This window comes from Saccostrea cucullata, unplaced genomic scaffold, assembly GCF_032062105.1.
Source record: "Saccostrea cucullata isolate Sc308-1 unplaced genomic scaffold, CSIRO_AGI_Scuc_v1 ctg247, whole genome shotgun sequence".
NCBI classification, from domain to species: Eukaryota; Metazoa; Mollusca; class Bivalvia; order Ostreida; family Ostreidae; genus Saccostrea; species Saccostrea cuccullata.
The window spans coordinates 392,457-406,793 of NW_026934500.1; the positions used below are offsets into that span (position 1 = coordinate 392,457).

The following is a 14,337-nucleotide window of genomic DNA, read 5'->3' on the forward strand; positions in this document are numbered from 1 at the left end:
TAAAATTCACAATTTTGGAAGAGCCACTCTTGTTCAACATAAACATCTACTAAGTTTATTCAATACCCAGGAGCAACGAAGAAAATCTTTAAAGAATAAATGTATTTTCACTATATTATAAATAGAGCCCTGCCCTAACACCAGAACCTCCAACCCAGGGGCCATGAAATTCACAATTTTTAAAGAGACATTCTTGCTCATAATAACTTTGTACCTGGTTAGTTTATTTAATACATGTACCCAGGAGCAGAGAAGAAGATTTTCAAAGAATTTATGCATTTTCACATTATAATCAGTAGAGCCCCGCCCTAACACCACAACCTCGACCCTGGGGCCATGAAATTCTCAATTTTGAAAGAGGCACTCTTGGTCATCATAACTTTGTACTCAGCTAGTTTGTTTAACATCCATGAGCAGAGGAGAAGATTTTCAAAGAAATAATGCATTTTCACTATATATTCTATATAGCCCCACCCTAGCACTAGAATCCCTGCCCTGGGGCCATGAAATTTCACAATTTTGGTAGAGGACTCAATACTGATTACAATCATGCCAACAGTTTGACTGCTTGATGCCGCCCAGGAGTAAAGAAGGAGATTTTTAAAGACTGCATTAATTTCAGTGGTTTTGGCCCTACCCCTCAGGCCCCAGGGGGGCAGGGGCCATGAATTTCACAATTTTTGTTCCCCTTCACCCATAAATGCTATATGCCAAAATTGGTTGAAATTGGCTCAGTGGTTCCAGAGAAGAAGCTGAAAATGTTCCAAAGTTTACCATCAATTGACGACGAACGACGTACGATGAACTATACGATGAACGATATATGACGACGGACAAAAACAGATAGCAATAGGTCACCTGAGTTTTACTCAGGTGACCTAAAAAATTCATGTCAGTGTCAATTTTCATATCTAGAACAAGTTAGTTTGTAATACCGTATAGCGGGTTTTCTTGGCGGTTGTAAAATTTGGCGTTATGCTTGCTCAAAGGTATATGCCAATAATTTTGGCGAAATTTATTTTAGCTGACACAGAGTTTCAGCGGTTTGCAGATTAACACTAAGATGAGTATTGACTATTTTTAGCGATTAAAATTTTAGCGGGCTACCATCAAAACGCCTAAATAAGCTAAAATTAGCACCCCGCTAAAATAACCCGCTATACGGTATTTGTAATGTAATGTAATAAGTGATATTTTCTCTAATTTCTCTGCCAAAAAAATGTACAAAAGATATATTTTAACACTGTTGTACTTACATTTTTTGCATTAATGTCCAGAATTCTCTCCAAGACTTTTTCACACCCATTAAAATAATGGACGTAATCAAGCAATCTGTTAATATTCCAGAGATCATCTATTACCTTTAAAAAGGAAAGAATAAGGTTTGCATCCCAAATAAAAAGTAAGTTATTAAAATAATAAAGGCAATAAAATTCTTCTAAAGGTAAATCTGTATTTGGGCATCTATCCTACAGTCTTTTATGTGCTATAATGTACCATGATAGATGAAACAATTGCAGCTATTGTTCATGAACTACAGATGTAACACCACTAGCACTTATTCACGACCTATAGCTGCTACTCCTGTGCACTTGTTCATTATCTTTAGATGAAACAGCCTCAGAACTTGGCCATAACCTAGAGTTCATGACTATTTACAGCACTTGTTCATGACTTAAAGATGGAACAACCACAGTATTCATGGCCTTATTATGGAAAACCAAAAGTGTGTGTGCATGACCTACAGATGTGACGTACAAGCAGCTGTTCATGACCTATATATGGAATACTTACAGCATTTGTTCATGACCCTATGAGAAATTTAGTAATTACATAATTTGGGTGAAAAGAATTTATATAGATTAATCAAATGCTCTAGGATTGCTAACTATTAAACAGTATTTTTTCCAGAATTCCGATTTAGTACTCTATTTTAAATCAATTTGGGTTAAAGGCTTATTCATATTCAAATTAAAACTCCTTTTCTTTACACTTGTGCTTCTTCAGAAAAAAATTGAAGGTTTGTAAATTAATAGCAAAACATCTGACAGTTTAAACATATAATCTGGCTGATTTTTGTTTGATTTTTCAGCTCAAGAAACTGAAATCCGTACAAGTATGTGTACAAACCATAAGGCCAGGGCTCTCCTGATCAACACCCCCGTCTTCCTGTTTATTTATGTACAGTTCTGCTACTTGTAGATCCACGACTGCCAGATACTTTTCTGTGATCTCGTCCCAAGGGTAACCGGTGGACTTCCAGAGGTCATACACTTCTGTTATGTACCGATTTCCACTGGAAAACAACACCATGCAAGGTTTGAAATTCTAGTGGCCTCATAAAAACAATTGTACATTTACATGAATTGCAAATATTTCCTGATATATATATATATATATATATATATATAAAGCACTAAAATGACCAACAACACGAACAATAAAAATTGTCAAATTTTCGGGACGCCCTGTCCCTTCCTCAGGACAAAGAAAAAAGTTAAAAAGTCATAAAAACAAAGGAAAAAGAAAAACACAAAGAACTAGCACTACTACTAAACTACTAAACACTAGATATTTACATAATTACATGTTGAATTGGAAATATTAAGAACACTGATAAAGAAAGAAATCCGGACCGCTGTGAAATGCGTCCGGTCTATCGGGTATACTCGGGTGAAGTGCGATTTACATAATTGAACGAATTAATTATGCTAATTAATTACAATAATCAGTAAATCGTATATTGGTTCATTATCTCAAAATGGCGTAACTTTACTTAATAAAGAATAATCAAAGAAAAAAAATAGCAGAGATATTTAAACATATGAATTATGATCCATTATAAATTTTCAAATATTTAAGGATTTATTACCGGGAAAAAAAATTAACAAAAGCGTAAACAATAAATAGTTTTGTGATAATTGAACGAATTAATTATGCTAATCAATTACGATAATCAGTAAATCGCACAGTGTTTCATTCTCTCAAAATGGCATAACTTTACTTAATAAAGAATAATCAAAGAAAAATAATATAGCAGGGATATTTAAACATATGAATTAAGATCCATTATAAATTTAAGGATTTATTACCGGGAAAAAAATTTTTTTAACAAAAGCTTAAACAATAGATATTTTAGTGGGTTGTCCGAGAGTTTGTGACGCAAATTAACAGTAGAGTTAACACTAAATTGAGAGAATAATCTTGTATGGTATCATCAGGAATTGGGTCTAGTTTACGTTCATTCTGGTGAAGTCATTTAGTTTGTTAATGCCATTAGGGCGGAATGACTTCAATCTGTGCATCCAGAACTTCTCTTTGCTTTTTCTCTGAGCATCTGTCCATCTTGGGTTATGGTCAATAACCACTACTGTCATGTCCTCCCATTTGTGACCCTCAAGGTTGAAATGTTCCCCAACGGGTTCATTGAGTTTTTTGGTCCTAATGGTCGAGCGGTGGTTATTAACTCTCCTGCGGAGATCTCAAAATACTAGGGAATTTGTCCTGTCAGACTGACAACTGCATTTATCTCATCAGTTGCAAAGTTTGCTCCAAACAGTATATTGGTGAAACAGGAGATCTCCGCAGGAGAGTTAATAACCACCGCTCGACCATTAGGACCAAAAAACTCAATGAACCCGTTGGGGAACATTTCAACCTTGAGGGTCACAAATGGGAGGACATGACAGTAGTGGTGACTGACCATAACCCAGGATGGACAGATGCTCAGAGAAAAAGCAAAGAGAAGTTCTGGATGCACAGATTGAAGTCATTCCGCCCTAATGGCATTAACAAACTAAATGACTTCACCAGAATGAACGTAAACTAGACCCAATTCCTGATGATACCATACAAGATTATTCTCTCAATTTAGTGTTAACTCTACTGTTAATTTGCGTCACAAACTCTCGGACAACCCACTAAAATATCTATTGTTTAAGCTTTTGTTAAAAAAATTTTTTTCCCGGTAATAAATCCTTAAATTTATAATGGATCTTAATTCATATGTTTAAATATCCCTGCTATATTATTTTTCTTTGATTATTCTTTATTAAGTAAAGTTATGCCATTTTGAGAGAATGAAACACTGTGCGATTTACTGATTATCGTAATTGATTAGCATAATTAATTCGTTCAATTATCACAAAACTATTTATTGTTTACGCTTTTGTTAATTTTTTTTCCCGGTAATAAATCCTTAAATATTTGAAAATTTATAATGGATCATAATTCATATGTTTAAATATCTCTGCTATTTTTTTTCTTTGATTATTCTTTATTAAGTAAAGTTACGCCATTTTGAGATAATGAACCAATGTACGATTTACTGATTATTGTAATTAATTAGCATAATTAATTCGTTCAATTATGTAAATCGCACTTCACCCGAGTATACCCGATAGACCGGACGCATTTCACAGCGGTCCGGATTTCTTTCTTTATCAGTGTTCTTAATATTTCCAATTCAACATGTAATTATGTAAATATCTAGTGTTTAATAGTTTAGTAGTAGTGCTAGTTCTTTGTGTTTCTCTTTTTCCTTTGTTTTTATGACTTTTTAACTTTTTTCTTTGTCCTGAGGAAGGGACAGGGCGTCCCGAAAATTTGACAATTTTTATTGTTCGTGTCGTTGGTCATTTTAGTGCTTTATATAAATTTCCATCCGTGACCTTGTATCTACTTGATAGATCCGACATTTAGGATATACAGTGTTGTTGGTTGTTTTAGTGCTTTTTATATATATATATATATATATATATATATATATATATATATATATATATATATATATATATATATATATATATATATGTATATATATATATTTATATAATTTACTTGAAACATTAGATTTATCCATTCAGTGGCTTACTTGATGTACGTGATAACACAAATATCTTGAAATAAAACTTTCATGTATTTTACCTCTCAAAATATGATGACTTCATGATACTAGTACATGTAGTAATTAATATAAATTACTATATATATATATATATATATATATATATATATATATATATATATATATATATATATATACATATTCAGATATTAAGATATTGCCAAAATTGAATTAAAAATCAGCGGAAAGATGGATAATAATAAAAAAAAAATTCCCCACATTCAAATTTTCATTCCCTAGGGTATAAAAATTCAAGGATTAATGCTATGTATATATACTTTTATACTATGTGTATATGCTTTTATACATCTCAGAAGTAATTAGTACAGTACAGCTCACGAGTTTTTGCCAACCCACGGTGGAAAATACAAGGTGTAAAATACTCCATGTTACACCGTGTACACAGTGTTCCACGGTGTGCGTATATTGCGATTATTCCAGAGACGCACCGTGTAACAACATGGACATTACCGTTTCCTTGGGGGACCCTCCTTGTTCCACCGTGCGAGAAAATCACGGAAGAAAATAGTTTGTTTATAAAAATAATTTCAGTTATAAAATTTTGAAATTATATATTATGATTATTTAATAGCTAGAAAAAAAAAGATCGACTTAATACAAACAGTACGTAAACATACATGTGAGTTCATAATATAACAGTTTCGAGGTGTAAACTTTGGTTCGCCATTGACGGTATGATTGCCAAGTATATTGAATAAATTTAATTTTATTTCTGTTGAATTCATATTTCATATTTAATTGAAAACAAGAACAATTATATGTCTATTGTGCAAATTATAATGTTTCCAATATAAGGGATAAATCCGCATGTACAATTCCAAGTACAAGTACATTGCCGTTTAACTTATTCAGTGAGAAACATAGACATGGGTCAATTATTTTAGTGATTATTTTCTCTGTAAAATACAGTAATTGTTATAAAAGGACATTCACAGGTATTAAATATATCAGATAACTAATTCAACATTATCTGATTCCTACATCGTAAATAAAAACAGTGAAATTAAAAAAATTGTCATAATTAGTATATTATGATATTCATACAGATTATGAATACAGTGTTTTCAATAAGTTTTTCAATAGAAGGAAAAATAGATGGAATAGCAGGAAACCAGTCTCGGCGAGGGGTCTGGGGGCCGCCTTAGGCCCCCAGCGGGTCCAGGGCAGAGCCCTGGTAGGGGGCCCAGGGGGGCGAAGCCCCCCCGGCCGAAAACGAAAATCAGCCTTTTTGACTCATTTTCTTACCTCTCATGCTATTAAAAAAGTACCATTTTTTCACATTCCTGTCACTATCAATTATCAAATTTTACCTTAAAAAGCCAATTAGAAAACATTTTTTACCTTTTCACAGATTTGTTTGACAATTTTTTGACAGACTGAGTTTTTTTTTCTTCTGAAAACTAAGTGTTTATACAAACATATAGACAACTTAAGTATGAAATTCTAGTACAGACAATTGTCTGTGGTAGAATATTATACTGAAAAATCTACATATTTGTCCCTTTCACATAAATTAGTCAGGTCTTTTATTCAAAATTCAAAAAAAAATTATTTAGTTAAAAATATAATTTTTTTTAAACACTTGGTGATATACAGTACCCTCCAAAAATTGAAATATTCTGCAATCTTAGACGTTTCATAAATTAATCTTAAAACTTATTTACTTTGGCATTTTCATTTTGTACAGATTGTCAGAACAAAATAATTAAGAAAATGGAATTTGATACAAAATACTAGTACATTAAAACCTTCCCAAATGTGAAAATGATACTGTTCCTGTATTTCAAGATATCTTTACACAAATAAATGAGAATAAAATTTTACATTTTCAGTTTGAGGAAATTCTGTAAGAATTTCTACATGTACGTCTGAGTCACGATCAAAATATTAAGACTTTCATTCGTAATTATTACGTCTTACCTTAACACTTTTCAGTTTGAGGAAATTCTGTAAGAATTCAACATTTTTCGTAAGGTCTTAAACTAATATTTATTTGCTGTTTTTTCACCGGGGAACCCCTCACTTATTATTAAGGCTGCCGCACAATAAATTTTCAATCAAAATTATAAAACACAAAAAATTCTTTTTGGAAGGGCCTCTTAATGTATGTGATCTCAAACGCATGTGTTACAGCAGGAGCAGCACGTTTCTCCACGACTTCGCTCAAATATTCGTTGTCCGCGCTGCCATTGCATGACACGATCGATCTTATCAAACTTCCTTGAAAAAAGAGCGCACTCAAGGGAAGCTACTCTAAATCATGGAAATAGTTGCGATAAAATCTATGGATTTCACGTATCAGCCCCGGCAAAATCTTAATGACGGAAATTTCATAGCCGGCAAAATTTCTCGTACAGGCGGTTAATTTTGCCGGTTGCCGGCTCTTATTGAAAACACTGGAATATACCCTTATTTTGCAGAAATAATAATTATAAATAGTGTAGACCACATACATGTAAGTGCTTAAATGAGTATTTTAATATTGAATACTAATAATTATCAGAAAGGGGAGATATAAATTATGAGCCTTTGGTACTCTGTTGGTTGAAATTAATGTTCTACTCACTCTATTAGATAACTCAGCACTGACAAGTCGCACAAAGTCGCTGCTAATTTTTCTGTTTCATGTAAGGTTTGATATGCAAATGGCAGTTCTAAAGATATTCTTGCGAATTCGCTATTCTTCAATGTGTGCAGCTTTGATAGTTTCTGAAAGAAAAAAAATAAAAAGCAAAAAATACTTTTTAGCCTATAAAGCAAAAGATACTTTAATTTTAGCTGGCAATAGACATCATGGCAAAGGACAGTTAAAAAGGAGATAAAAGCAATGCACCAGACCTGGAGATCATTGACAAGGCTGGCCTAGGATTATAGACAAGAGTAGAGGAAGTTCGTTGCTGCCCTACATGACACAGGGTGTAAAGGATGATGATGATGATGAATAAAATATTAAATGAATATTGGAGAAGAGAATTTTTTTTTAAAAATGAATTAGATCAATTTTTTAAAAAAAAACTTTTGACACTTTTTTTTAAATACTTAATCAGGTTCATACCTGTTTTTGTCCCTCAAAATAATTAGCTATGCACTGCACATACTTTTTCCTGTAAATAACATAAAAATTAAGGTGAGAATTGAGAAATTAAGAATTAATATTGTAATATTAATGTACAATAAAAAATTATTAATATTTATTACATTTAATTTTTTTAAAGTGTTACCTCAAGTTTTCATCTGCTAAGTATTTTCTTTTGACTGCATCTCTAAATTCCGAAAACCCAAACCTTGAATGAAAAAATACCAAATTAACTGTGATGTTCATAAAGCAGAATATATAATTGTTATTTTTATCAAAATTCTACTATCCATACCTTTTAAAAAACAAATCCAGAAAATTCAAGGAAAGCTTCCTTTCAAAGCTTTAATTGTTCTTTTTTTTTAAATTCATTTACGTAACAGTCATCAAAATATAGAAAGTACTCTAGGGGACTTGAACTTTTGATGAAAAAGAAACAAACAAGTGAATTCTTAATAGAGCTGTTATTGTTCCAGGATAATTATGTCAACAAAAGGTACTTATCATTAATGTTAATAGGACAACTTAGAATTCAAATAGAAATGCAAAATACATTTTCATCAGATAATATGAGTACACCTTTAGTAAAATTAATCAATATATTTTTTTCACACTTGACAAAAAAAAAATTCTAAATGAATGAGACCTATTGACAAAAAAAAAACTTTCTTACTGAATAAGACCCCTTTGGTCGATGAAGTACTTTTCCACAGAGAAGAAGAGTGGTGACCAAATATGAGAGGGGACAGAGAACATGTCTGTTAGTTCTGCTTCAGACATCCCCTGTCTGGACAGGCAGATAGCACAGGTCACCTATAAATAGCAGGAGTTACATTACAACAGTAGACAGGCAGATAACACAGGTTACCTATGAATAGCAGTATAGCAAACCTCGTTTAGTACGAACACGGATGTTGCGAATTATTGGATATAGCGAAGTCATCTTGGATTCCCAGCTATAGAAATTTACCGGTAATGAATTTCTTATACGGTTACAAGGAATTACTGATAAAGCGAAGTAATTTCATAGGTCCCTGTGACTTTGCTATAACCGAGTTTTGCTGTACTTATATTGACTACAACAGTAGACAGGCAGATAGCACAGGTCACCTATAAAAAGCAGTAGTTGCAATACAACAGTAGACAGGCATATAACACAGGTCACCTATAAATAGCAGTAGTTATATTGAATACAATAGTAGACAGGCAGATAGCACAGGTCACCTATAACAAGCTAATTCAGAGAATTTGTGTCCCCCGCTTAGGGAAAAAGTCGGATCCCCCTGATTGCATTTGTAGAATTATTAAATGTATACTGAAGCAAATAAAATACATGTATGTCAATATGCATATAAAGATTTGATTGCTTATTCTTTATTATGTGTATAGAAGATTATTTTTATATGGAATATTTATCACACTGAAATGATGATTTTATAACCTCACAAATTTTTCATTTCACATGCTGAATGCTATCATTTAGTGAAAAAAGAAAAGTATTTTAAAAAAAAATGATCGTCCGAGATTTGCTCCCGGGACCTCTCACATGTGAAGCGAGAGACATACCACTAGACCACGGTATCGCTTTACGTGAGTCAAGTACCGCGGTATATGCAGAACTGAAGTCATTCATGTTCGGTATTTATTCTCAAAATTTTACACAATCCATGGCGTTTGATTTATGTAGCCTTTATTAAACAATTCTAATAAATGTAATAAGAACATAAAGTCTGCCGAGAACCTATTTTATACGCAATAACTCTCCTCATGCCCCTGTGCTAAAAATAGCGACATGTAATACTATAAATACTAATAAAACAAACAGGGTGGGGCACTTTGAGAGGGGTGGGAGAGGTCCTAGGGAGTTTTGGTATAAAATTACATTGCATAAGCTCAAAATCTTCTTGAAATATCGCCCAGAAATGATAGTGTTACACACAGACAGAATGTATAAATTTACGACCTTGAACTTTGACATTTGGCCTCAAAATCAATAGGGGTCTTCATTAGGCCACAGGGAGTTGTTATGTAAAATTTCATTGCAGTAGCTCAAATGGTTCTAGAGATATCGTGTGGAAACAAAAGTGTTATAACAGACAGAATTTGCTTATTTATGACCTTGACCTTCGATCTTTTGACCTCAAAATCAATACGGTTCTTCTTTAGTCCATAGGGAGTTGCTATGCTAAATTTCATTGCAAAAGCTCAAAGGGTTCTCGATATATCATGTGGAAACGAAAGCGTTACAGACAAACAGAAAGACGGACGGACGGACAAACCCAAATTAATATCCCCCACTTTTCAAGCGGGGGACAAAAAGCAGTAGTTACAATACAACAGCAGACAGGCAGATAACACAGGTCACCTATGAATAGCAGTAGTTACAATACAACAGGTCACCTTTAAAAACAGTAGATACATACAACAGTAGACAGGCAGATAGCACAGGTTACCTATAAATAGCAGTAGTAACAATACAACAGTAGACAGGCATATAATACAGGTCACCTATAAATAGCAGTAGTTATATTGAATACAATAGTAGACAGGCAGATAGCACAGGTCATCTATAAATAGCAGTAGTTACATTGAATACAACAGTAGACAGACAGAAAACAACGGTCACCTATAAATAGCAGTAGTCACATTGAATACAACAGTAGACAGGTAGATAACACAGGTCACCTTTAAAAAGCAGTAGTTACAGTACAACAGTAGACAGGCATATAATACAGGTCACCTATAAATAGCAGTAGTTATATTGAATACAATAGTAGACAGGTAGATAGCACAGGTCATCTATAAATAGCAGTAGTTACATTGAATACAACAGTAGACAGACAGAAAACAACGGTCACCTATAAATAGCAGTAGTCACATTGAATACAACAGTAGACAGGTAGATAACACAGGTCACCTTTAAAAAGCAGTAGTTACAATACAACAGTAGACAGGCAGATAACACAGGTCACCTATAAATAGCAGTAGTTATATTGAATACAACAGTAGACAGGCAGATAGCACAGGTCACCTATAAATAGCAGTAGTTACAATACAACAGTAGAGAGGTATATAGCACAGGTCACCTATAAATAGCAGTAGTAACATTGAATACAACAGTAGACAGGCAGATAGCACACATCACCTATAAATAGCAGTAGTTACATTGAATACAACAGTAGACAGGCATTTAGCACAGGTCACCTATAAATAGCAGTAGATACAATAAAATAGTAGACAGGCAGATAGCACAGGTCACCTATAAATAGCAGTAGTTACATTACAACAGTAGACAGACAGAAAACAAAGGTCACCTATAAATAGCAATAGTTACATTGAATACAACAGTAGACAGGCAAATAACACAGGTCACCTTTAAATAGCAGTAGTTACAATACAACAGTAGACAGGCAGATAACACAGGTCATCTATAAATAGCAGTAGTTACACTAAATACAGCAATATGATGTTCTATATTAGAGATGAAAACAGAAATAAGAAAAAATCACAAATATATTCAAGAGTTGTAAATAAATCATAGGAAGACAGTTAATTTGAAACGGTCCCTTCAAAATAAATCTATTTCTTCTGAAAAGTTACCTGTTCTACTAAATTTCCCTCAAATTCAATCTCTCTGTAGTCTTCTTCTAATCTTTCCAAGACTTTTTCAAACAATTCATCAACACTGCAAAGAAAATACTGAAACACTACAAACTAAGCTTTCTCTGTGATATGAAAAGCAGAGTGGCATTATTTCTAATTTCAATACAGCCTGATTTTAATCACAAAGGTACCTTGCTTTTTATCTCTGAATAACTTTTTTAAAATATAGACTAAAGCACAAATAGATTTTAAATATATTTTTTTCTCTTGCTAGATATTGTATCATCAAAACTTAACTCATTACCTTCCACTTTTCAACAGAGAGTCAATTTTCTGATCAAGGAGACGAAAATACCCAAACACAATCAGTTCCTGAAAAACAAAAATAATACAGCAAAGATGATTTAGCATAGATGAGAAAGATATGATGACGTTTGCTTTGATTTTGTTGATAAATTTGCAGTTTTCAACTTACGTTCAGTAAGACTTTCAGGTATCTGGGATTTTTGGCTGCATTGGACTCTTTAATTTTCCTCATTTGAGAGGGAGATAACTCTTTTCCAACTTCCATCAACATTTTCTAAAATAATTTTCAAAAACATCAACATATACATGTACTCTAAAATATCAAGGACGCTGACAGAGCTGTTACAATATATTACATTCAATAATTAATATTCTTTAAGAACTGAAGTCCATTTTAAACAACTAATTTTTTCTTCTTCTTTTGTTTTTTTTTTTCCAAAAAGAGAAAAGCCTTCATTATATATTACTGTATTTTTCCAATAAATGAAGAAACTGAGTGATATATGAAGATCCAGGCTTCACAAAGTTTGGTAGTTAGACTGACCTCAGAGACTTCCTGTCTCAGGTCCTCAGATAATTCCTGTACTTCCAGTTTGTCGTAAGATCTGTTGGTGACGAGTTCCTCTACAATATCAGACTGAGAGGAGTTGGCTGACACTATCATTTTTGTTCCATCCGGGAGATTTCTTGGAAGCCAAAACAAAACCTGTTAAATATTATAAGTGACACACAAATAAGTCATAAGTGGAATTTCAGGTTTAGGCCAATGAGAGCAAAGCTCTTGATCTGTATAAATATCTGCAGTTAAAAAACAGTGTTAAATTTTAACAAGAAGTAATTCCAACAATTTTATGGAGCATTAAAAGTTAACAGTAATCTCTAATATGAATTAAATTGTAAGTGATATCTACACTTAGCTATTTTAACATCCTTGCTAGAAATTGCTAAGATTTCTGCTCATACAATAAATATGATCTATATAAATCAGCAAATGTCATTGATTTAAAATTGTTTCATTAGAGGAATTATAAACTTAAACAAAACAACTACAATCGCTTCATTTTGTATTAAATACTGATTTTCTTCATACTTTAATTTCAATTCATTTGTTAAAAAAAAAACAAAAAAACAAGTCCTTGTTCACTTACTAAATATTTACATTAAAGAGGCATATTTTCTTTTTTAAATAAATTACAAGAAGTAAGATTTTATTCTAACACTTAAAAAGATTTTTTTTAATTTCATGTGTTTGATTGCACAATATAATACCACACGGTATAACAGTCATCATCGGAAACCCACGGGTGATCTCGTCTTTACTTATCACTTGATTAAAGAGGCATCCGACAATGTATTTAACAGTGAATTCAATAGAAAAGTGTAATGATCTCTCCAACAGCTTAAAATACAGTTATTCTTGTGTTACTGTAAAATAATGTACACATAAAAATTTAGGCATGAGTGTTCACAACTTAAAGAACCACACTTGGAATTCACCGTAAAAATATCACTTTGAAACACCAGCATATAGTCAAATTTATAAAGGATAAGATGTTGCAAAAAAATGCTCTTCTACACTATTTTGTACCAGTCCCTTTTTGGTGTCACAACCAAACAGTTACAAGATTTCAGATTTAACAATAATGGTACATTTAACTAGATTTCATTCTCTGATACACACCTCCTCGGTCCTGGATGTTTTGGACACCTTGTCCACGCCGTCGATAACGAGGATACACTGTTTGCCTTTACTCTGGACCTGACTGATGTTGGCTGACAGCTGATTGATGATGTCTCTCACGTCCTCTACCTCTGTCTTACTGGGCGTGGTTCTCTCCCTTCTACCCTCCATTACATCAACAGCAAACTCCAGTTCATCTGTCAGTCTCTGCAGGATCTGACCAGGGTCTGAAAAATAAAAAGGAATTATTCTTTCAGTTAGTAATACTTAATAAAGTATCGACCAGTACATTCCTGTATTACTGTAATATTTTCTATCTTTGTGTGTGTTTGTGTGTATTGCATTTGTCTCTTTCTGTGTCTTTGTTTTGTTTTCTTTTTTTCCGGGGTGGGGGGGGGGGTGGTTAATTAATTTCTTTAAATAAAATCAAATCTTTATTTTTTTTTTATTCTATAGTGTTGCTTTTTCTTTCAGATTGCACAAAATCATAGGAATTCATCTCAATATATTTTAACAATTATGGTAGGAAACTTCTTGAATTTCTACCACTGAAAAACTGCATATTCATAATTTCAACGACAAAGTACAAATTCCTTTTGATAGCCCATATATAGAAAAGAAAAAGAAACTACCACAGTGCCGTCTCCTGACTGACCAGTGCTGTCCCCTGACTTATGTGTGTTGTCCCCTGACTTACCAGTGCTGTCCCCTGACTTATGTGTGTTGTCCCCTGACTTACCAGTG

General features: G+C 33.0%; 1 protein-coding gene across 3 annotated transcripts in view; it reads right to left on the reverse strand.

Annotated features, from left to right (window-relative positions):
* LOC134240866 (TPR repeat-containing protein DDB_G0287407-like) overlaps nt 1-14,337 on the reverse strand; it is a 39,888-nt gene that overhangs the window by 16,970 nt on the left and 8,581 nt on the right. For all 3 annotated transcript variants that reach the window (XR_009986536.1, XM_062722956.1, XM_062722957.1), the window contains exons 7-17: nt 13,594-13,820; nt 12,457-12,618; nt 12,082-12,186; nt 11,911-11,978; nt 11,604-11,688; nt 8,677-8,816; nt 8,149-8,211; nt 7,983-8,031; nt 7,494-7,636; nt 2,131-2,296; nt 1,257-1,361 (exon numbers count right to left, since the gene is read on the reverse strand). Coding sequence is in view for 2 of the 3 variants with exons in the window: in XM_062722956.1 (XP_062578940.1) it covers nt 1,257-1,361; nt 2,131-2,296; nt 7,494-7,636; nt 7,983-8,031; nt 8,149-8,211; nt 8,677-8,816; nt 11,604-11,688; nt 11,911-11,978; nt 12,082-12,186; nt 12,457-12,618; nt 13,594-13,820 (1,313 nt within the window). In the remaining variant the exon portion in view is untranslated. The remainder of the gene's footprint in view (nt 1-1,256; nt 1,362-2,130; nt 2,297-7,493; nt 7,637-7,982; nt 8,032-8,148; nt 8,212-8,676; nt 8,817-11,603; nt 11,689-11,910; nt 11,979-12,081; nt 12,187-12,456; nt 12,619-13,593; nt 13,821-14,337) is intronic.